The sequence below is a fragment of the Pelophylax lessonae genome, assembly GCF_965119305.1.
Source record: "Pelophylax lessonae genome assembly, chromosome: 11".
Taxonomy (NCBI): domain Eukaryota; kingdom Metazoa; phylum Chordata; class Amphibia; order Anura; family Ranidae; genus Pelophylax; species Pelophylax lessonae.
Genome location: NC_138778.1, coordinates 3,981,827 through 4,005,644, shown reverse-complemented (window position 1 = coordinate 4,005,644; position 23,818 = coordinate 3,981,827). Strand labels below are relative to the sequence as shown.

The 23,818-nt window shown below is 45.8% G+C and overlaps 1 protein-coding gene across 1 annotated transcript in view; it reads right to left on the bottom strand.

Moving 5' to 3' along the window:
- The window catches only part of LOC309567297 (aquaporin-8-like), a 26,077-nt gene extending 2,882 nt beyond the window's left edge, over window positions 1–23,195 (bottom strand). The window contains exons 1-5 of the mRNA XM_082272703.1: window positions 23,112–23,195; window positions 19,167–19,304; window positions 14,777–15,070; window positions 10,402–10,528; window positions 6,937–7,148 (exon numbers count right to left, since the gene is read on the bottom strand). Coding sequence (XP_082128829.1) covers window positions 6,937–7,148; window positions 10,402–10,528; window positions 14,777–15,048 — 611 coding nt within the window. The 5' untranslated portion in view covers window positions 15,049–15,070; window positions 19,167–19,304; window positions 23,112–23,195. The remainder of the gene's footprint in view (window positions 1–6,936; window positions 7,149–10,401; window positions 10,529–14,776; window positions 15,071–19,166; window positions 19,305–23,111) is intronic.
- Window positions 23,196–23,818: the final 623 nt, after the last annotated feature.

The window sequence follows — 23,818 nt, the reverse complement described above, 5'->3', positions numbered from 1 at the left end:
CAATCCTATACCCGCCCCAACCATACAATCCCATATACACAATCCTATACCTGCCCCAACCATACAATCCCATATACACAATCCTATACCCTCCCCAACCATACAATCCCATATACACAATCCTATACCCGCCCCAACCATACAATCCCATATACACATTCCTATACCCGCCCCAACCATACAATCCCATATACACAATCCTATACCTGCCCCAACCATACAATCCCATATACACAATCCTATACCCTCCCCAACCATACAATCCCATATACACAATCCTATACCCTCCCCAACCATACAATCCCATATACACAATCCTATACCCTCCCCAACCATACAATCCCATATACACAATCCTATACCCTCCCCAACCATACAATCCCATATACACAATCCTATACCCTCCCCAACCATACAATCCTATATACACAATCCTATACCCACCCCAACCATACAATCCCACATACACAATCCTATACCCTCCCCAACCATACAATCCCATATACACAATCCTATACCCTCCCCAACCATACAATCCCATATACACAATCCTATACCCGCAGTTGATCCAGAGGAAGGCGAAAAACCCCAGCAAAGCATGATCCAATTTGCTACAGCAGGGGAAAAAAATTCCTTCCTGATCCCCCGAGAGGCAATCGGATATTCCCTGGATCAATTTTACCTATAAATATTAGTACCCAATTATATTATGTACACCCAGAAAAGAATCCAGGCCTTTTTTTAAAGCAATCTTAATGAAAAGTTACATTGTATTATCCCTGATATACACCCATTAGCATACAATCATGACCATGCACCATAACATGACCGCCCACCTAATATTCTGTAGGTCCCACTTTTGCCGCCAAAATAACCCTGACTCGTCAATGCATGGACTCCTCTGAAGGTACGCTGCGGTATCTGGCACAAAGCCGTCAGCAGCAGATCCTTTAGGTCCTGTAAGTTGGGAGGCGGGGCCTCCATGGGTCAGATTTGTTTTTCCAGCACATCCCACAGATGCTCAATTGGATTTAGATCTGGAGAATTTGGAGACCAAGTCAACCTTAAACTTGTTGTGTTCCTCAAATCATTCTTGAATTCATTAGACCAGGCCACCTTCTTCCATTGCTCTGTGGTGCAGTTCTGAGACGCACATGCCCATTGTAGGTTCCTTTGGCTGTGGACACAGGTCAGCGTTGGCACCCTGTCTGCAGCTACACAGTGCCATACACAACAAACTGCTATGCTCTGTGTGTTCTGACAGCTTTCTATTTCTTCCCTCCCCGCCTTCATCAACGAGCCTTCCCTCCCCACCTTCATCAACGAGCTTTCCCTCCCCGCCTTCATCAACGAGCCTTCCCTCCCCGCCTTCATCAACGAGCCTTCCCTCCCCACCTTCATCAACGAGCCTTCCCTCCCCACCTCCACCAATGAGTCTTCCCTCCCCAACCCCACCAATGAGCCTTCCCTCCCCACATCCTTTAATGAACATTCCCTCCCCAACCCCATCAATGAGCCTTCCCTTCCCACCTTCATCAACGAACCTTTCATCCCCACCTTCATCAATGAGCCTTTCCTCCCCACCTTCATCAACGAGCCTTTCCTCCCCACCTTCATCAACGAGCCTTTCCTCCCCACCTTCATCAACGAGCCTTTCCTCCCCACCTTCATCAACGAGCCTTCCCTCCCCACCTCCACCAATGAGTCTTCCCTCCCCAACCCCACCAATGAGCCTTCCCTCCCCACATCCTTTAATGAACATTCCCTCCCCAACCCCATCAATGAGCCTTCCCTCCCCAACCCCATCAATGAGCCTTCCCTCCCCAACCCCATCAATGAGCCTTCCCTCCCCAACCCCATCAATGAACCTTCCCTCCCCAACCCCACCAATGAGCCTTCCCTCCCTACCTCCATCAATGAGCCTTCCCTCCCCACCTTCATTAATGAGCCTTCCCTCCCCACCTTCATTAATGAGCCTTTCCTCCCCACCTTCATCAATGAGCCTTCCCTCCCCACCTTCATCAATGAGCCTTTCCTCCCCACCTCCATCAACGAGCCTTCCCTCCCCACCTTCATCAACGAGCCTTCCCTCCCCACCCCCATCAACGAGCCTTCCCTCCCCGCCTTCATCAACAAGCCTTCCCTCCCCACCTTCATCAACGAGCCTTCCCTCCCCACCTTCATCAATGAGCCTTCCCTCCCCACCCCCATCAATGAGCCTTCCCTCCCCACCTTCATCAAAGAGCTTTCCCTCCCCACCTTCATCAACGAGCCTTCCCTCCCCACCTTCATCAACGAGCCTTCCCTCCCCCTACCCCTGTCAATGAGTCCTCCCTCCCCCTACCTCCATCAATGAGGCTTCCCTCCCCCTACCTCCGTCAATGAGCCTTTCCTCCCCCTACCTCCGTCAATGAGCCTTTCCTCCCCCTACCTCCATCAATGAGCCTTCCCTCCCCCTACCTCCATCAATGAGCCTTCCCTCCCCCTACCTCCATCAATGAGCCTTCCCTCCCCCTACCTCCATCAATGAGCCTTCCCTCTCCCTACCTCCATCAATGAGCCTTCCCTCCCCCTACCTCCATCAATGAGCCTTCCCTCCCCTCCCCTCACCTCCATCAATGAGCCTTCATCCCTAACCCATCATCGAGTCTTCCCTTCCCACCTCCATCAATGAGCCTTCCCTCCCCATCTCCATTTATGAGCCTATCCCCCCCCACCTCCATCAATGAGCCTTCACCCCCAACCCATCATTGAGTCTTCTCTTCCCACCTCCATCTATGAGTCTTCACCTGCCTATCTCCATCAATGAGTCTTCCCACACCCCACCCCCACCAATGAGCCTTCCCTCCCCGCCTCCATCAATGAGTCTTTCCTCCCCACCTCCAATAAAGAGCCTTCCCTCCCCCACCTCCATCAATGAGCCTTCCCTCCCCCACCTCCATCAATGAGCCTTCCCTCCCCCACCTCCATCAATGATCCTTTCCCCCCAGCTCCATCAATGAGCTTTTCCCCCCCACCTCCATCAACGAGCCTTCCCTCTCCACCTCCATCAATGAGCCTTTCCTCCCCACCTCCAATAAAGAGCCTTCCCTCCCCCACCTCCATCAGTGAGCGTTCCCTCCCCACCTCCATCAATGAGCCTTCCCTCCCCCACCTCCATCAATGAGCCTTCCCTCCCCCACCTCCATCAATGAGTCTTCCCTCCCCACCTCCATCAATGAGCCTTCCTTCCCTACCTCCATCAATGAGTCTTCCTTCCCCCACCTCCATCAATGAGCCTCCCCCCCCACTTCCATCAATGAGCCCCCCCCCACTTCCATCAATGAGCCTCCCCCCCCACCCCACTTCCATCAAAGAGCCTTTCCTCCCCACCTCCATCAATGAGCCTTCCCTCCCCACCTCCATCAATGAGCCTTCCCTCCCCACCTCCATCAATGAGCCTTGGCCACCCATGACCCTGTTGCTGGTTGGCTGCAAGAGCTGCGGTGTTGGAGTTGCTCTGACCCAGTCGTCTAGACATTACAATTTGGCCCTTGTCAAAGTCCCTCCAATCCTTACACTTTCCCATTTTTTCTGCTTTCATCACCTCAACTTCAGGGGCAACATGTTCACTTGCTGCCTAATATATCAGACCGCCCCGAGAAGAAGTCAGGTGACGAAACCGGTAGGGCGTGGCTTACAGGACGCTGAGACAGCACTGCTCAAGCATTGGAAAGGAACTGCTTCACATATCCCTGCTCATGGACGGCTTGAGCAGAGGATCAATGTTACACAGCACAGATCCCTAGTGTCTAGCAGACACCCTCCTTGTGAGTGTTATGGAACTTATCTGTTACAAATAAAATAGTCTTTATTATGCAGTATAACGCTATGCGTGGCATCCCTCTTTATCCCTCTATGTGATTCCACTAATTTATACCTGCGGTGACCAAGGAGAGAGGAGGTCAAGGATTAATTAAAGTGTGAACAAAGCTTGATTGCTGGTTTATAATTTTACCAGTAATATATCTGGTGAGTTCACCCAGGCACTAATTACCAGAGGCGTAACTACAAGGGTTGCAGTTGCAACCGGGCCCCATGCTCCAGGGGGCCTGTGCGACTCCCCTGTACACCTGGATAGGAGGGGCGGCGGGGGCAGCATGAAGAGAAATCACTGTCCTCCTTATTCCTCCTGTAGCTGCAGGAGGAAAATGGAGGAGATTGGTTCCTCTGTATGCTGCCCCCGCCACTCCTCCTATCCAGTTCACTTGTGTTCTGCTGTCTCTGGGCCCCTGTGTGCTCCCCCGGTCCCCACTGTTCTACCCCCCTACTGTGCTCCCTCCCCTCTCCTGCCGGCTGCTGCAGGGGATGTGTCACAATAGAGAACCAGGAAGGGGTCGGTAAATATGTAATGTACCAGCTTCTTCCTTTTCTGAATGGACAGAGTCATAGTCAGTCACATTGTAAAAAAATAAAATGATAAAAAATAATACAATTAAAATACCAAAAAATAACTACTGACACGAGTGGGTGAACTTCCAGGATCGCAAAGGTCACACTTGCGACCAGGCCCTGGCATTCCACCACCGTGGGGAGACTCCAAGATGGCAGGAAAGGGGCCCACAGCAGAACTTGTGAAAGGGCCCCGCACTGAGACTAAAGGGCCCCGCACTGAGACTAAAGGGCCCCAGGATCAGTGGGAAGAGCCCCAGGCTTGAAGGAAAGGGCCCCTGGCCAGGGGTTAAGGGGGGCCCTTCATGGTTTCTTGCACCGGGGCCCTGGAGGTTCTAGTTACACCTCTGCTAATTACTGTGGTGGAAGGATCCTCACTGACACATCACAAGCACTGGAATTTATTTGTTTTTCAGCACTGTTGGCACTTTTCTGCACGGGAGGATTATAATAATGAACTTTATTCAATGGACTTTATTTTTAATTGTTTGATATTAGATTATTAAGTTTGAGAAATATTTTTTAGTCTTTTATTAATGCTTGCATTTTTTGCATTTTTTCTTTTTTCCACACAAAAGATATTTTTGTGATATAATTATTTTTTGCGGATTGGTAATTTTTTGGGTTTATGAATATTATTGTTTATAAGTATACACCATTGCACTGAAGCACCAGCACTTTAAGTTTGCACCCATACATACCAAGCAATTTATTGCAGGTGCATATTAGCATATATGTTTGCACTTAAGCACTAGCACTTATAATTACCATACATTTGCTTTAGCATTTTTTGTCTTACATTAATTTCACTACCATCCCATATTTATTCACCGCCACCATTTATATAAAAAAAAAAAAAAAAAATTTTCTCGTCATACAATTTTTTTCACAGATATTGGGCCTAAGTTATTTTCCTCACTCAAGGACCTTAATGTGCTTCTTCTTGGGCCACTCCTTTGTTGCCTTGGCCGTGTGTTTTGGGTCATTGTCATGCTGGAAGACCCATCCATGACCTATTTTCAATACCCCAGCTTAAGGAAGGAGGTTCTCACCCAAGATTTGATGGTACATGGCCCCGTCCATCGTCCCTTTGATGCGGTGAAGGTGTCCCCTTAGCAGAAAAACACCCCCAAAGCATAATGTTTCCACCTCCATGTGTGACGGTGGGGGATGGTGTTCTTGGGGTCATAGGCAGCATTCCTCCTCCTCCAAACACAGCGAGTTGAGTTGATGTCAAAAAGCTTGATTTTGGTCTCATCTGACCACAACACTTTCCCCCAGTTCTCCTCTGAATCATTCAGATGTTCATTAGCAGACATCAGACGGGCTGTACCATGTGATTTCCTGAGCAGGGGGACCTTGCGGGTGCTGCAGGATTTCAGTCCTCCATGGTGTAGTGTTACCAATTGTTTTCTTGGTGACGATGGTCCCAGCTGAGATCATTGAGAAGATTCTCCCGTGTAGTTCTGGGCTGATTCCTCACCGTTCTCCATCATCATTGAACCTCCATGAGGTGAGATCTTCCATGGAGCCCCAGACTGAGGGAGACTGACAGTTATTTTGTGTTTCTTCCAACCAACTGTTGTCACCTCTCACCAAGCTGCTTGGCGATGGTCTTGTAGCCATTCCAGCCTTGTGCTGACATCCTTGGACAGCTCTTTGGTCTTGGCCATGGTGGAGAGATTGGAATCTGATTGGTTGATTCTGTGGACAGGTGTCTTCTATACAGGTAACAAGCTGAGATTAGGAGCACTCCCTTAAATAGAGTCCTCCTAATCTCAGCTCATTACCTGTATAGAAGACTCCTGGGAGCCAGAAATCTTACTGATTGATCGGGAATCAAATACTTATTTTAATCAATTTATAACTTTTTTTGAAATGCGTTTTTCTGGATATTTTTGTTGTTATTCTGTCTCTCACTGGTAAAATAAACCGACCAATAAAATTATAGACTGATCATTTCTTTGTCAGTGGGCAAACGTACAAAATCAGCAGGGGGTCAAATACTTTTTTCCCTCACTGTAAATCAGTCATGTCCAACCTGCGGCCTGGGGGCCGCATGCGGCCCAGAGCCCCAGGCAATGCGGCCCACTGCCCCCTGACAATTTTTTTTTGATGGGGAAGAAGGAATTCAGGTTGGGTCATGGCCACAGTGGCTTCCAACTAACTGTATGCAGAGGCTGCCTCGGAAAGGATCATCCTCTAGTTGTGATAAATTAGTGCTGGGGGGGGGGGCGGCAGCACGGGAAGGGGGCGGTGGCGTTTTATTACTTATATACCTTAACTATAGTATATATTTTATATGCGGCCCGAGAAAATTTCTCTAAACTCAATGTGGCCCAGAGAAGCCAAAAGGTTGGACACCCATGCTGTAAATAAAGCCAGCACCCTCAGCCGGCAAGACTCCACCTTTATCCGGAATATGACTTTTGAGAGGACAAACATTGTAACAAAAATTGTAACATTGTAACAAAAAAAGACGCTGTATTTGTTTTTCAGAATTACCCGGCTAAAATTCCAGTGATGAGGGTAAAGCCGATGGAGTAGGAGGCGAGTGGAGTCCGGCTACGCTCCCCCACCGCCCCCATCACCACAGTGAAGATTAGGAAGAAGCTGAAGACTATCTCCACTCCAACCGCCTTGCCCACGGAAGTGTCCCCGCCCACCACGCAGGCTGCTCCGCTGTGATTCAGGAAGGACTCTTCGTCCGCCAAGCCCTAGAAGAAGCAAATGATAAACAATCAGGGGGTCTACTGATAACAAAAATCTTCAAGGCATTTGCATAGTTGTCACAAATAATCCCCATAATTTGTCTAATACATTTATTTCCTATGATCGTCAGCTCCATCTAGTGGCTATATCCAGGGCTGCTGTTAGAAATCGCGGGGCCCCGTACAGACTACCTGGCAGGGCCCCCCCAAGAAAATATTAAAGATATATTTAGCTAAAATTACAACAAAATCACTATTATCAGACACAAATATAACATAACTCGCACAATTCCTGCTAAATCTAAAAAAAAAAAACTATGTTAAATAAAAAAGATGAGAAAAATATACAGGCTGGGCAGTTGGAGCTCAGTGATCAGAGAGACAGAGAGAGAGAAACAAAGTTACAATTTACAAATAAACTCCTGAGCAGAGATAAGTGCTGGGAGGGGGGCCACACAAGGGAGGGGGATAAGTGAGGGACGACTGTCTCTTTCTCAACAGATAAAAGCTGGTAGCAGGGAGAGGGACAGATCAGATTCAGGTGCTGGAGGAAGATTTCTGTATTTGTTGTCCATCACTAATCCCCCTCTCTGTGTGGGCCCCCCCTGTGTGCTCGGGCCCCCTACAAGAGGGCTGGTGGTCCCCCCCTATCAGCGGCCCTGGCTATATCGCAGAATTTTCCTGAGCCCATTCGTCACAGGGGAAGCTAATCAGCAGCTCCGGAGGCTGCGATTGCTCCCCATGTAGACAGAACGACGGACGGTCTGCCATTGTAAACACAGCAGACTGTTGTTCTGTCAGTTATGAACACAGGGATCCTCCTATTTAGGAACACGGATCTCTGTGTTCATGTATCAAGCCCATCCCCCTCACAGTTAGAAAGCACCCTCTAAGAACACATTTAACCCTTTGATCGCCCTTGGTGTTAACCCCTTCCCTCCCAGTGTCATTATTACAGTGACAGTGCATATTTTTAGCACTGATTACTGTAGTAATGTCTCTGGTCCCCACAAGTTTCAAAAATGTCAGTTAGGGGTCCGATCTAAAAATCGCAAATCGCCGCCATTACTAGTAAAAAAATAAAAAAAACAATAAGAATGACATAAATCTTTCCCGTAGTTAGCAGATGCGATAACTTTTGAGCAAACCAATCAAAATACGCTTATTGCAATTTTTTTTTTTACCAAATAAATGTTAAAAAATTTAGATTTTTTTTTTTTTTTTTGGGGGGGGGGGGAGAATGTTATATAGCAGAATGTGAAAAATATTGTTTTTTTTTTTGTTTTTTTCAGAATTGTCGCTCTTTTTTTGTTTATAGCGCAAGAAATAAAAATCACAGAGGTGATCAAATACCACCAAAAGAAATCTCTATTTGTGAGGAAAAAGGACATCAATTTTATTTGGGTACAGCGTCGCACGACCGCGCAATTGTCTGTTAAAGTAACGCAGTGCCAAATCACAAAATATGACCTGGTCATTAAGCAGGAAAATCTTCCGGTCCAGAAGTGGTTAAATATACATTAAGGGGTCTTTTTTTTTTTAAACTGTCTAAAGCATTTGCAAATTAAAGGAGTCTAAAATGTCACCCATGGAGCTTTTTTTTTTCTTCTAATTTTTTTTTTCATTTTATTCTTGCAAAGTCAACAGAAATACAAACTGTAGGTATGACAAACGGTGAACAATAGGAAAACAATAGAAAATAGGGTCAACAAGGACGGCCCATTATGGGTAGAGTACACATCCGATCACCGACAGTACAGAAAACTTTGCATAGTATGTTCAAATTTTTAACCTATGGAGCTTTTTAACCACTTAAGCCCCGGAAGATTTTACCCCCTTCCTGACCAGGGCCTATTTTGCGATTCGGCACTGCGTGATTTTAACGGACAATTGCGCGGTTGTGCGACACTGTACCTAAACGAATTTGACGTCCTTTTTTTCCCCACAAACAGAGCTTTCTTTTGGTGGTATTTGATCACCTGTGCGATTTTTTGATCATGCGCTATAAACAAAAAAAGAGCGTCAATTTTGCAAAAATAATATTTTTCACATTTTTTTATATGAAATTCCCAAAAAAATGTAAAAATCAAAATTTTTTAACATTTTCGGCCAATTTGTTTTATGCTACATATGTTTGGTAAAAAAAATCGCAATAAGCGTATTTTGATTGGTTCGGCAAAAGTTATTGCGTTTACTAACAAAGGGAAAGATTTTTGTCATTTTTGTTGTTTTTTTTTTAACGAGTAATGGCGGCGGTCTGCAATTTTTTTTGCGGGACTGCGACATTGCGGCGGACAGATCGGACACTTGACTGACATTTTTGGGGGTACCAGTGATATTACTGCAGTAATCAGTGCTATACATATGCACTGTTACTGCAAAAATGACACTGGCAGGGAAGGGGTTAACTCTATTGGAGAGGGAGGGGTTAAGTGTGTCCTAGGGGCGTGTTTCTAACTGTGATTGGCTGTGGCTACTGGTGTAAGAACAGAGATCAACGGTCCTACATAGTAGAACCGTCTGATCTCCATTCTTACACAGGGGAGAATGACAGGCGGCTTTGTTTACATTAGCCGCCTGCCTTTCTTCCGGTGTAACGGACGATCGCGAGTGCCCGCCGGGCACACGTGCACGCGCGCTCGCTCCCTAGAGCCTCACAGGCTAGCGATGTAGTACTACGTCACTTTGCCTGTGAGGGGCTGACTGCCGCAGTAAATAGTCGTGCGGTGGTCGGCAAGGGGTTAAGTACCGTAGTTTGTCGCCATTCCATGAGTGTGCGCAATATTAAAGCGTGACATGTTGGGTATCTATTTACTCGGTGTAACACCATCTTTCACATTATACTAAACAATTGGGGTATATATTGATTTTTTTTTTTATTATTCATCAGCAAACCACTGCGCAAATACCGTGTGGCATAAATAAAAAATTGCAACAATCATCATTTTATTCTCTAGGGTCTCTGTTTTAAAAATAATATATAATGTTTGGGGGGTTATAAGTAATTTTCTAGCAAAAAATACTGATATTAACTTGTAAACGAAAAGTGCCAGAAAAAGCCGGGTCGGCAGAAGTGATTGGGGATCATTTACCTTCCTGCCACACGGTACAGCGTGTCCTTCTACCGTTCTACTGTTCCTTTTTTTTCTGGAGGAGTCCATTTTATTAGTTGCTGAAAGACTTTGTACAGCATAAATAATATAAACGTATCGGATATTTTTTTCTCTAGTTGGAATATCACATTTGTCATGACACCCACCTTGGCCAAAAGAGCTCCCAGCATGCCTCCTGATAGCTGGCATATCCAATAAGGTACAAGGAGGATGGGAGTGAGACCTCCGCAACAAACCACACCCAAAGTGACGGCGGGATTGAAGTGCCCTCCGCTAAAAAGAAAAAGGAAATTTAGGAAATAGCAATACAGACCATTGGAGATATCATTTATTCTGTGGAATTCGGTCATTGTGAGAACATCAGGACAGACATTCAGGTAGAAGATCAGTAATTCAATACATTACTAAATACAGTGCCTTGCGAAAGTATTCGGCCCCCTTGAACTTTGCGACCTTTTGCCACATTTCAGGCTTCAAACATAAAGATATAAAACTGTAATTTTTTGTGAAGAATCAACAACAAGTGGGACACAATCATGAAGTGGAACGAAATCTATTGGATATTTTAAACTTTTTTAACAAATAAAAAACTGAAAAGTTGGGCGTGCAAAATTATTCAGCCCCTTTACTTTCAGTGCAGCAAACTCTCTCCAGAAGTTCAGTGAGGATCTCTGAATGATCCAATGTTGACCTAAATGACTAATGATGATAAATAGAATCCACCTGTGTGTAATCAAGTCTCCGTATAAATGCACCTGCACTGTGATAGTCTCAGAGGTCCGTTTAATTTCCAATATTTTTTATTGAGGTTTTATAAAAAAAGTAAATAAAACTTACAACAGTGCAAAGTGTGCCCACAGATCTCAGTCATACATGGCAGAAATGGCTTAGCAACTGCAAGACACGGATTAGAGAAGTACAAATATAAACATTGCCGGGAATAAAAATACCAGTTAAAGTAATCCGTAGAATGGCGACTCAAGTCAGAATAGAAATACGCCTGCAATCCGCCACACGAGTGGTCAGCGGGCCCGGGCCCCGCCCCCCCTCCCTGGCGCCCCTTACGGGAACACACTGCGCCCTGGGAAGGAAGCGGCCCCCACCCCCCAATCCCACCATCGCATACCGAACCGGGGGAGGCATTTGCCATCGGTCAGTGCACTGAGAGGAGTAGAAGTTTTGAAGAAAGGATAAGGGGAGAGAGACAAAAAAAATAAAAAAAAAAAATAAAGAGAGAGAAGGGAAAGGAATGAAGAAAGAGAAAGAGGAAAAAGAAGAAACCACGTATTAGGGAAAAAGCAGAAGCGGCAGCAAAGAAAGAGGTAGGAGAAGAGATCAGTAGCGGCGTATAGAAAGGGGTCAGCATCCAGGTCCGTCAGAGGTCCGTTTAAAGCGCAGAGAGCATCATGAAGAACAAGGAACACACCAGGCAGGTCCGAGATACTGTTGTGGAGAAGTTTAAAGCCGGATTTGGATACAAAAAGATTTCCCAAGCTTTAAACATCCCAAGGAGCACTGTGCAAGCGATAATATTGAAATGGAAGGAGTATCAGACCACTGCAAATCTACGAAGACCTGGCCGTCCCTCTAAACTTTCAGCTCATACAAGGAGAAGACTGATCAGAGATGCAGCCAAGAGGCCCATGATCACTCTGGATGAACTGCAGAGATCTACAGCTGAGGTGGGAGACTCTGTCCATAGGACAACAATCAGTCGTATACTGCACAAATCTGCCCTTTATGGAAGAGTGGCAAGAAGAAAGCCATTTCTTAAAGATATCCATAAAAAGTGTCGTTTAAAGTTTGCCACAAGCCACCTGGGAGACACCAAACATGTGGAAGAAGGGGCTCTGCTCAGATGAAACCAAAATCCAACTTTTTGGCAACAATGCAAAACGTTATGTTTGGCGTAAAAGCAACACAGCTCATCACCCTGAACACACCGTCCCCACTGTGAAACATGGTGGTGGCAGCATCATGGTTTGGGCCTGCTTTTCTTCAGCAGGGACAGGGAAGATGGGTACAATTGATGAGAAGATGGATGGAGCCAAATACAGGACCATTCTGGAAGAAAACCTGATGGAGTCTGCAAAAGACCTGAGACTGGGACGGAGATTTGTCTTCCAACAAGACAATGATCCAAAACATAAAGCAAAATCTACAATGGAATGGTTCACAAATAAACATATCCAGGTGTTAGAATGGCCAAGTCAAAGTCCAGACCTGAATCCAATCGAGAATCTGTGGAAAGAAATGAAAACTTCTGTTCACAAACGCTCTCCGTCCAACCTCACTGAGCTGGAGCTGTCTTGCAAGGAGGAATGGGCAAAAATTTCAGTCTCTCGATGTGCAAAACTGATAGAGACATACCCCAAGCGACTTACAGCTGTAATCGCAGCAAAAGGTGGCGCTACAAAGTATTAACTTAAGGGGGCTGAATAATTTTGCACGCCCAATTTTTCCGTTTTTTATTTGTTAAAAAAGTTTGAAATATCCAACAAATTTCGTTCGACTTCATGATTGTGTCCCACTTGTTGATTCTTCACAAAAAATTACAGTTTTATATCTTTATGTTTGAAGCCTGAAATGTGGCAAAAGGTTGAAAAGTTCAAGGGGGCCGAATACTTTCGCAAGGCACTGTATAAACATTTCTTTTGGCTACAGTGTTGCATGATCGTGCAATTACCAGTTAAGTCATCTTGAAGAGGGTAAAACCTTCCAGAGGTCAAGTGGTTAAATTCACTTACTGTTAACTGACCCGCTACCTCTGCCAGAAGTACAGTACAGTCTGTTCCAACCATCAACTACTCTATCCTGAGGTCATGTCTCTATTGTTCTTAATCTTGGCCTCATATTGTATACACCGTCCTCCAGAACCTTATTCACACCCTTCATTTATTTAATGATTTCCCGTCTTTCCCCTAGAATGTACATATTATGGTCCCTCACTCTTTCTTGATAGGTTTTATCCCTCAGACCTTTCACCATTTTTGTTGCCCATCTCTGGACTCATTCTATCTCATCAAAATCTTCTTGTAAGTGAGATCTTCAGAACTGGACTCAGTATTCTAAACTAGGTCTATAAAGAGGGGTCAGGACCTCCTTCCTCCTGCTGGGGACCCCTCTAGTGATATAAAGATCTATATAGAGAAATGGGGACCCCCTTCCTCCTGCTGGGGACCCCTCTAGTGATATAAAGATCTATATAGAGGAATCAGGACCTCCTTCCTCCTGCTGGGGACCCCTCTAGTGATATAAAGATCTATATAGAGGAATCAGGACCACCTTCCTCCTGCTGGGGACCCCTCTAGTGATATAAAGATCTATATAGAGGAATCAGGACCCCCTTCCTCCTGCTGGGGACCCCTCTAGTGATATAAAGATCTATATAGAGGAATCAGGACCTCCTTCCTCCTGCTGGGGACCCCTCTAGTGATATAAAGATCTATATAGAGGAATCAGGACCACCTTCCTCCTGCTGGGGACCCCTCTAGTGATATAAAGGTCTATATAGAGGAATCAGGACCCCCTTCCTCCTGCTGGTGACCCCTCTAGTGATATAAAGATCTATATAGAGAAATGGGGACCCCCTTCCTCCTGCTGGGGACCCCTCTAGTGATATAAAGATCTATATAGAGGAATCAGGACCTCCTTCCTCCTGCTGGGGACCCCTCTAGTGATATAAAGATCTATATAGAGGAATCAGGACCACCTTCCTCCTGCTGGGGACCCCTCTAGTGATATAAAGATCTATATAGAGGAATCAGGACCCCCTTCCTCCTGCTGGGGACCCCTCTAGTGGTATAAAGATCTATATAGAGGAATCAGGACACACACATGAACTTTAATGGCATCCCAGTCTTAGTCCGTAGGGTTCAATATTGAGTTGGCTCCACCCTTTGCAGCTATAACAGCTTCAACTCTTCTGGGAAGGCTGTCCTCAAGGTTTAGGAGTGTCTATGGGAATGTTTCACCATTCTTCCAGAAGCACATTTGTGAGGTCAGGCACTGATGTTGGACGAGAAGGCCTGGCTGACAGTTGCCGCTCTAAATCATCCCAAAAGTGTTCTATCGGGGTGAGGGCAGTCCAGTCAAATTCCTCCACCCTAAACTCATTCACGTCTATATGGACCTTGCTTTGTGCACTGGTGTGCAGTCATGTTGGAACAGGAAGGGGTCATCCCCAAACTCCTCCCACAAAGTTGGGAGCATGAAATTGTCCAAAAGGTCTTGGTATGCTGACGTCTTAAGAGTTCCCTTCACTGGAACTAAGGGGCCAAGCCCAACCCAATACTGAACCCTACGGACTAAGACTGGGATGCCATTAAAGTTCATGTGTGTGTAATGACAGGCGTCCCAATACTTTTGGTAATATAGTGTATCTTGATACTATTGTAAGCACAGGTGAGGTGTGTTTTATCGGTGTGTTCCTTGTTTTGGTTATAAGTAATAAGGGAAGGGGCAATGTATCGAAATCTGAAGCTGAAGACCACAAAATTGTTGCCGGCAATTATTACTCACCTTATGTTGCCAAGGATAGAGATGACAACGGCCAATGAGAGTCCATGTGCCAGGGCCGGGAGCAGGGGGCCCGCTCCATGTGGGTTGACCAGAACCGATAGACATCCGATGGACAAGAATAGTGTGCTGCCCAGGAGCTCCACCAGACACGGCTGGATGTATGATTCCAGAATGCTGGGCTTCTCTCCATCCTTGTTGGTCAGAACCACCCTGGAGGCGGAGCCTGTAGACCGGAGCTCTGTCTCTTGGATGTACTCATCGCATTTGGCCATTGGTGCTCCTGTCTTCACTTCGCTAATAACGAAAGGAAGGATTAGAGAAATCGGTTTGAATGATATATATCAGTGGTCCTCAACTCCGGTCCTCAGGGTCCACTAACAGGCCAGATTTTAAGTATTATCTTGGGGAGATGCAGACTAGAATACTGCAATCACTGAGCAGCAAATTCTATCACCTGGGATGAATTTCAGTTATCTTGCAAACCTGGCCTGTTAGTGGGCCCTGAGGACCGGGGTTGAGGAGTATATAGTCAAATTTGGATTATTTGTACCGGCCAGCTCCTTCACATCACAGCTCTTTACTTCTCAAACAGGAAGATTTTACATAGAACAAAATGTACAGTGAGGGAAAAAAGTATTGGACCCCCCACCCCCCTGCTGATTTTGTACATTTGCCCACTGACAAAGAAATGATCAGTCTAAAATTTTAATATTAGATTTATTTTAACAGTGAGAGATGGAATATCACCAAAAATATCCAAGAAAACACATTTCAAACAAATGATGAATTGATTTGCATTTTAATGAGTGAAATAAGTATTTGATCCCCAATCAATCAGCAGATTTCTGGCTCCCAGGTGTCTTCTATACAGGTAACAAGCTGAGATTAGGAGAATTCTCTTATAGGGAGTGCTCCTAATCTCAGCTTGTTACCTGTATAGAAGACTCCTGTCCACAGAATCCATCAATCAGTCAATTCCAATCTCTGCACCATGGCCAAGACCAAAGAGCTGTCCAAGGATGTCAGGGAGAAGATTGGAGACCTACACAAGGCTGGAATGGCTACAAGACCATCGCCAAGCAGCTTGGTGAGAGGTGACAACAGTTGGAAGAAACAGAAAATAACTGTCAGTCTCCTCAGTCTGGGGCTCCATGGAAGATCTCACCTCGTGGAGGATCGATTATGATGGAGAACGGTGAGGAATCAGCCCAGAACTACACGGGAGAATCTTCTCAATGATCTCAGCTGGGACCATCGTCACCAAGAAAACAATTGGTAACACACTACACCATGGAGGACTGAAATCCTGCAGCCCCCGCAAGGTCCTCCTGCTCAGGAGATCACATGGTACAGCCCGTCTGATGTCTGCTAATGAACATCTGAATGATTCAGAGGAGAACTGGGTGAAAGTGCTGGGGTCAGATGAGATCAAAATTGAGCTCTTTGGCATCAACTCAACTCGCCGTGTTTGGAGGAGGAGGAATGCTGCCTATGACCCCAAGAATATCATCCCCCACCGTCACACATGGAGGTGGAAACATTATGATTTGGGGGTGTTTTTCTGCTAAGGGGACAACTTCACCGCATCAAAGGGACGATGGGCGGGCCATGTACCATCAAATCTTGGGTGAGAACCTCCTTCCCTCAGACAGGGCATTGAAAATGGGTCATGGATGGGTCTTCCAGCATGACAATGACCCAAAACACACGGCCAAGGCAACAAAGAAGTGGCTCAAGAAGAAACACATTAAGGTCCTGGAGTGGCCTAGCCAGTCTCTAGACCTTAATCCCATAGAAAATATGTGGAGGAAGCTGAAGGTTCGAGTTACCAAACGTCTCCAAACCTTAATGACTTGGAGAGGATCTGCAAAGAGGAGTGGGAGAAAATCCCTCCTGAGATGTCTGCAAACCTGGTGGCCAACTACAAGAAACGTCTGACCTCTGTGACCTCTGATTGCCAACAAGGGTTTCTCCACCAACTACTAAGTCATGTTTTGTGAAGGGGTCAAATACTTATTTCACTCATTAAAATGCAAATCAATTTATAACAGTTTGCAACACTTGCAGGTATTTATCCCTATACCTCTCCACCCCCTAAAAACGCCTACATCTCCTTTTCTCTCCAGAATGATGGCGCCATCTTTGTTCAGGCATCATTCAGGGTCACCATCTATTGCTTGGGTTGAGAAACCGGTTCACAGATGACACAACCATGTTATTCACCTCTTGTATTTTCTGGCTAGATTCGCTCCTCACATTTTTTGGCCAGGATCTCTCCCACATTTTCTGGCCAGGATCTCACCCACATTTTCTGGCCAGATTCGCTCTTCACATTTTCTGGCCAGCATCACCCCCACATTTTCTGGCCACACTTGCTCCCCACATTTTCTGACAAGAATCACTCCTACATTTTTGGCCAGGATCATCCACACATTTTCTGGCCAGCATCACCCACACATTTTCTGGCCAAATTCGCTCCCCACATTTTCTGGCCAGATTCGCTCCCCACATTTTCTGGCCAGATTCGCTCCCCACATTTTCTGGCCAGCATCACCCCCACATTTTCTGGCCAGGATGACCCCCACTTTTTTTTGCCAAACTTGATCCCCACATCTTCTGACAAGGATCACCCCCACATTTTCTGGCCAGATTCGCTCCTCACATTTTCTAACAAGGATCACCCCTACATTTTCTGGCACGCATTTTCTGACGAGATTCACCCCCACATTTTCTAGACAGACTCTCTGCCCACTTTTTCAGCCCAGGATCACCCCCCTGGCCTTATTCGCTCCACGCATTTCCTTACCAGATTTACCCCTACACTTTCGGTCCAAATTCACCCCCACATTTTCTGTCTAGATTTACCGCCACATTTTCAGGTCAAAATCACCCCCACATTTTCTGGCCAGATTCACCCCCCACAATTTCTGGCCAGATCTGCTCCTCACATTCGCTGTGTAAAGTGCAGATCTTATTCTTCGACAGGAGCCCCAGGTCTTAGTAACACTTATAATCAGGGTTTTTTTTCAGCGGGAACGTGGGGGAACGCAGTTCCGGAACCTCCAGTCTGAATGTATGCTATGGCAAAGGGGTGCTGGGGCCAGTGGGGTGAGCTGAAGGGCCTATTGATGCTGGCTGCTGGGGGATCTATTGTTGCTGGGGTGAATCTATTGTTGCTAGCGGGCATTTTGTTGTGGGTGGGGCTTTTTTTTGCAGTGGAGGATTTATTGTTGATTGGGGGAACTATTGTTTCTGGGGGGCTATTGTTGTTGGGGGGGGGTCTATTGTTGCAGGGGAGGATTTATTGGGGGGGGGGGGATTGCTGCAGGGGAGGATTTATTGTTGCTGGGGGTCTATTGTTGCTGATTGCAGGGAATCTATTTTACTGTTTTTTTTCTATTGTTGCAGGGGAAGATTTATTGCTGCTGGGGGGATCTATTGTTGGGGGGGGGGTCTATTGTTTCTGATTCCAGGGGATCTATTTTTACTACTTTTCAAGTTATCATTAACAAATTCCATACAAATGACCTAGAACCACAACATGATACTTGGTTCTGTATTCTCTAAAAGGGGGGGGGGGGGTACTGGGAGGTGGGTAGAGGGTGGATCCAAAGGACAGCGCTCAGAGGTGGGGGAGTGGAGACAAGGGGTGACTCAGAAGAGGGGAGTACCGGTACCTATTCTCGGAGAAAAAAAGCCCTGTTTATAATGATTATAATGGGGTGAAGTCACAGCCGGCGCCTCCGATACATTTGTAACATTTGCTGTTTGGAGGGGGCAGTAAGCCCCCGTTCACATTGAAGCGATTTGTCATGAGATTTTACGGTTTAAATTAAATCACATGACAAGTGGCAGCCTATTGCCGGCAATCGCTCTGTTCAAATCGGTGCGACCTTGACTTTGCGGTGACACGCCGATTTAGAGAAATAGTTCCTGCACTAATTTTAGCGATTTCAGGTGCGACTTGCATAGACATCTGTCAGCCGCACAGATGTCTTCCAAGTCGCACCTGATATCACACACGATTTCAGATGAAAGCCACAGTCAATGTGAATGGTGGCTAATCGCTATATACATCCAGTTAATGATTTGCTGATGATTCCTGTGGAGAATGCGATTTGCTCGACCACGCTTGCTCCTTTCTGCTCGCTTCTGCCATAGATTTGGCTCACTGCAATTGTGGACCCGGACAACAGGAAGCTTCCAAAATCTCATTTTTTTTGTATCTTGTCTAAATTGCCTCTAATATGTACAGTATGTGTATGTATGTGAGATCTGACCTTAGATTGTAAGCTCCTTGGGACCAATGGGGATGTACAGTATGTAAAGTGCTGTGTAATTGCCCAGTTCTATACAAATGCCTGAAATAAATGTAAGAAAGAAAACTCACGTCTATCGTCTTCGATCGTCCCTCTATGGCTATTAGCAGCTCTGACTCACGCCCAACGTGGATTTTAAAAAGTCCAATTTTTTTGTACTTCCAAAGTTCAGCGTGTGGTAAGAATGACCGCGATTCGAGGGCAATGACCTAGAATTCAAAAGATGTGAAATCCCACACAAAATATTTATTCACTTTTTTTTTTTTTTGTTGTTTTTAGAATCAAATATGTTTTTAGGTAATTTACCTTTTCAGAGAGACCTACAAATGTGACCGGCACAAGCTTCTCAACCAGACCAGGCACTGATTATTAGGGATGATCGAACGGTTCGGGTCGACCATCGGTTAGACCCGAACATTGGCTGTTCGAGGTTCAGCCGAATTCCGAACTTTTTGCTAAAAAAGTTCGGAATTCGGCAACCAGAACCGACCAGAATGCAATGGTACAGGAAATGGGCTTTAAAAGCCCGTGATTGGACCAGAACCATCAGTAAAAGCCAATTGAGGGGGCAGGAGAATGCTAGGAATGTGATTGGAGTGACTAGGGGGTCCCTAGGCCAATCATTAGTGAATACGCCCCCCCCCAGTATATAAGATAGCCCCCGCCAAATTCCTAGAATTGTAATACAGGGACATGGAAGAGAGTGGAAGCAGTTCTGCGACTTCTGCTACAAAGTGTCATTTAGCAATTTTTAGTGTGAGGAAAGGGATATCTAGTGTAGTTAGGGTGCTATTTTCCACTATAGTTAGATTTAATAATCTAGTTTCTGTAGGTAAAGTGTTAAGTGTAAGGGGACCGTAGTGTAGTGTAGGGTTAACTGACTCTGACTGCTATTTTTGTGGGTCTTTGGAGGCAGGCAAAACATCTGAACTTCTGTATAGGGGTATATATACACACACACTTATATGTATTTATACACATACACACATATAGGTGTGATAGGAGAGAAGCCATATTGGTGTTAATTATTTCATTAGCGCAAGCATAGTTTTCTGCTATTTTCACACCTATATATGGGTGTATGTATATATACCCCTACACAGAAGTTCAGATGTTATGCCTGCCTCCAAAGTCCCCCAAATATGCCCAAAAAAACGCTTGCTACAAAACCGGCAAGGTGTGAAAATAGCGGAGCCATATCCCTGTTCTATATTAATTCTAATACAAATGAACTTTTTTTTTCTGGTTCTGGACATGCTACAGAGCTGAAACTTCACAGGTACACTTTTTTAGACACCCCCCCCCCCCCCCCCCCCAGACACTAAATCCAAAGAAATCTCATTTTTTTTTTTTTTCAATAATTTTTTTCAATAATTGGCTCTCTATCAAAAATTACAATTTTCAAGGACTTTTTTTTGTGTGATTAATAGTCCCTGGGGCATGACCCAGAACCCTAGGCACTTTTTAGGGGCATTTATTGGGTTTTAGGGCTTCAAAATGGTGTTTTTTGATTACCGAAGTTCGGGTCCCATTGATTTCAATGGGGTTCTGAAATTAGGGCCGAACTTTTGAGAAGTTTGGGTGTTCTGGTCGAACTGAACTTTTGAAAAGTTCGATCATCCCTACTGATTATTTGGTTGACCAATGCAGAACTTCTATCTACTATATATATGTATACATTATATGGCCAAAAGTATATGAAAGCCCCCCCCCCCCCCCCAAATGAGTTCAGTTATCTTCAGTGAAGAGTACTGTTGTTTCTACATCATACAAAGACATTTAGGTAATTGTGCTCCTTGTGCTCACCTTGTAGTAACAGTTCTGTTCCAGCATGACTGTGCCACCCCCCCCCCCCCCCCCTGTACAAAGCCAGCTCCATAAAGACATGGTGTGACTAGTTTGGTGTGGAGAAACGTGAGTGTCCTGCACAGAGACCTGACCTTATCCCTACTGAACACCTTTGGAATGAAATGGATCGCCAATGGTGAGCTGGGTCTTCTGCTCACATCAGTATCTGACCTCAACCCTACAGAACATCTTTGGGATGGATTGGAAGGTTGGTGGTGATCTAGGTATTTTCATCCGACATCAGTACCTGACCTCAACCCTACTGAACAGCTTTGTGATGAAATGGATCCCCAATGGGGACCCAGGTCTTCTCCTCACATCAGTATCTGACCTCAGCCCAACTAAACACCTTTGGGATGAATTGGAATGCCGATGGTCAACTGGGTCTTCTCCTCGCATAAGTACCTGACCTCAACTCTACTGAACACCTTTGGGATGAATTGGAATGCCAATGGCGAGTTCCCAATTTTTCCATTGGGTGGCCACACAAAATATTGACACTTTGGGCCCAATTTGGACATTGTCACTTAGCTATTACACCTCAAAAAATACATTTATAATAATTCAGGGCTTGCCAGTAAAACATATAAACATAATGTGCTCAAAAAAGTATACAGTATCTCACAAAAGTAAGTACACCCCTCACATTTTTGTAAATATTTTATTATATCTTTTCATGTATTCCAACCTAATGACCCCAAACACACGATGACCACTGCCTTGCTAAAGAAGCTGAGGGTAAAGGTGATGGACTGGCCAAGCATGGCTCCAAACCTAAACCCTATTGAGTATCTGTGGGGGATCCTCAAACAGAAGGTGGAGGAGGGGAAGGTCTCTAACATCCACCAGCTCTGTGATGTCATCATGGAGGAGTGGAAGAGGACTCCAGTGACAACCTGTGAAGCTCTGGTGAACTCCATGCCCAAGAGGGTTAAGGCAGTGCTGGAAAATAATGGTGGCCACACAAAATATTCACACTTTGGGTCCCATTTTGGACATTGTCACTTAGGGGTGTACTGACTTTTGTTGCCAGTGGTTTAGACATTAATGGCTGTGTGTTGTCACTTAGGGGTGTACTGACTTTTGTTGCCAGCGGTTTAGACATTAATGGCTGTGTGTTGAGTTATTTTGAGGGGACAGTAAATTTACACTGTTATACAAGCTGTACACTCACTACTTTACATTGTAGCAAAGTCTCATTTCTTAAGTGCCCGTTCACATACGAGCGACGCTACTTTGCACAGCGACCTCCGAGGTCGTGGTGCAAGCAGCGCGCCGCGACCTCGGAGCGGCCGCCACGGACTTCATAACATTGAAGTCTATGGCGGTCGCCTCCGGGTCGCCCCAAAGAAGCTCCGGACCCTTTTTCTAAGTCGGAGCGACTTGTGTCGCTCCTATTAGAACGGGTCCGCAGCTTCCCTAGGGGAGGCGACCTACGGCGACCTGTGAGGCGACCAGGTCGCCTCACAGGTCGCCTTAGTGTGAACGGGGGCTCAGTGTTGTCACATGAAAAGATAGAATAAAATATTTACAAAAATGTGAGGGCTGTGCTTACTTTTGTGAGATACTGTAGATTTTTTTACAATGTGGAGAATACAACAAGAGTGCAAAGCCTCTTCTTTCTGCAGCAGGAAGAGTGAGACCTCCAGGGAAGTGGTCTGAAACAGTGCTGGGACAAGGTCATCTAGAGCCCATGGCAGCCGTCCCTCCTGCCCACCCCTTGTCCCGGCCCTGGTCTGAAACAGTGCTGGGACAAGGTCATCTAGAGCAGTGGTCCTCAACCCTGGTCCTCGGGGCCCACTAACAGGCCAGGTTTGCAAGATAACTAAAATACATCACAGGTGATACAATTTGCTGCTCAGTGATTGCAGTATTCTAGTCTGCATCTCCCCAAGGTAATACTTAAAATCTGGCCTTTTAGTGGGCCCTAAGGACCGGAGTTGAGGACCACTGACCTAGAGCCTAGGGCAACCGTCCCTCCTGCCCACCCCTGGTGTGAAATATTGATGGCAGCTCTTGATACTGGAATCTCCAAGATGTATAAAGAAGCGGAATGTGACTTTGTCCGCTGTCATCCACCCATAATAAAATATTTATTTCTGAATTTTTACCAATAGACATATAAATGTTAATAATTTTTTTTTTAAAAATGAAGAAAAAAAAATTACCTGGTTTACATTTCGGCCTTTGAATTCTCGCCGTGTAATTCCTGGGAAGCGTCTTTACGTTGGGGCAGCTGTTGGTATATAAAGGTTGGATTGGATGGATGGACCTCTCTTTGTGCGGAGAGTCTTGGCATGCCGTCCCGGCCATTGTCACGTTGGTTTATGTTTGGCTGCAGATTGCCGATCTCGGGGACACGCTGCCCTCTGCATTGTCCGTGACTTCTCTTGTGTGGAGCCGGGATTGGCTCGGCGCCTGGACCCAGCCGGCCTGTGAACATGGACCTTCCGGGGCCGTACAGCGCGGTACTGCCAACTGGCTGCGCGCTCTTCTAGGCCTCGGCCAAGCTCAGACCACGGAGGGGCCCGGAAACAGCTGACAGCAGCAGATGTCCGAAGCCCAGGAGGTCTCCAAGGAAATTCTGTGTCGGAAAAACGGGAAAATTTGTAAAAATGTTTCTTTATGGCAGGAAAATATTCACCCGAATGTGGCGAAAAAATATTTGTTAAAGTGGAACTCCGGTTTCAGCATTTAAAAAAATAAAAAAAAAACATGGTTTGCACATTCAACCACTTTAGCCCCGGAGGATTTTCCAGCTTTACGTCCAGGCCACTTTTTTCAACTTGGCACTGCGCAACTTTAACCACTTAAGCCCCGGAAGATTTTACCCCCATTCCGACCAGGGCCTATTTTGCGATTCGGCACTGCGTGA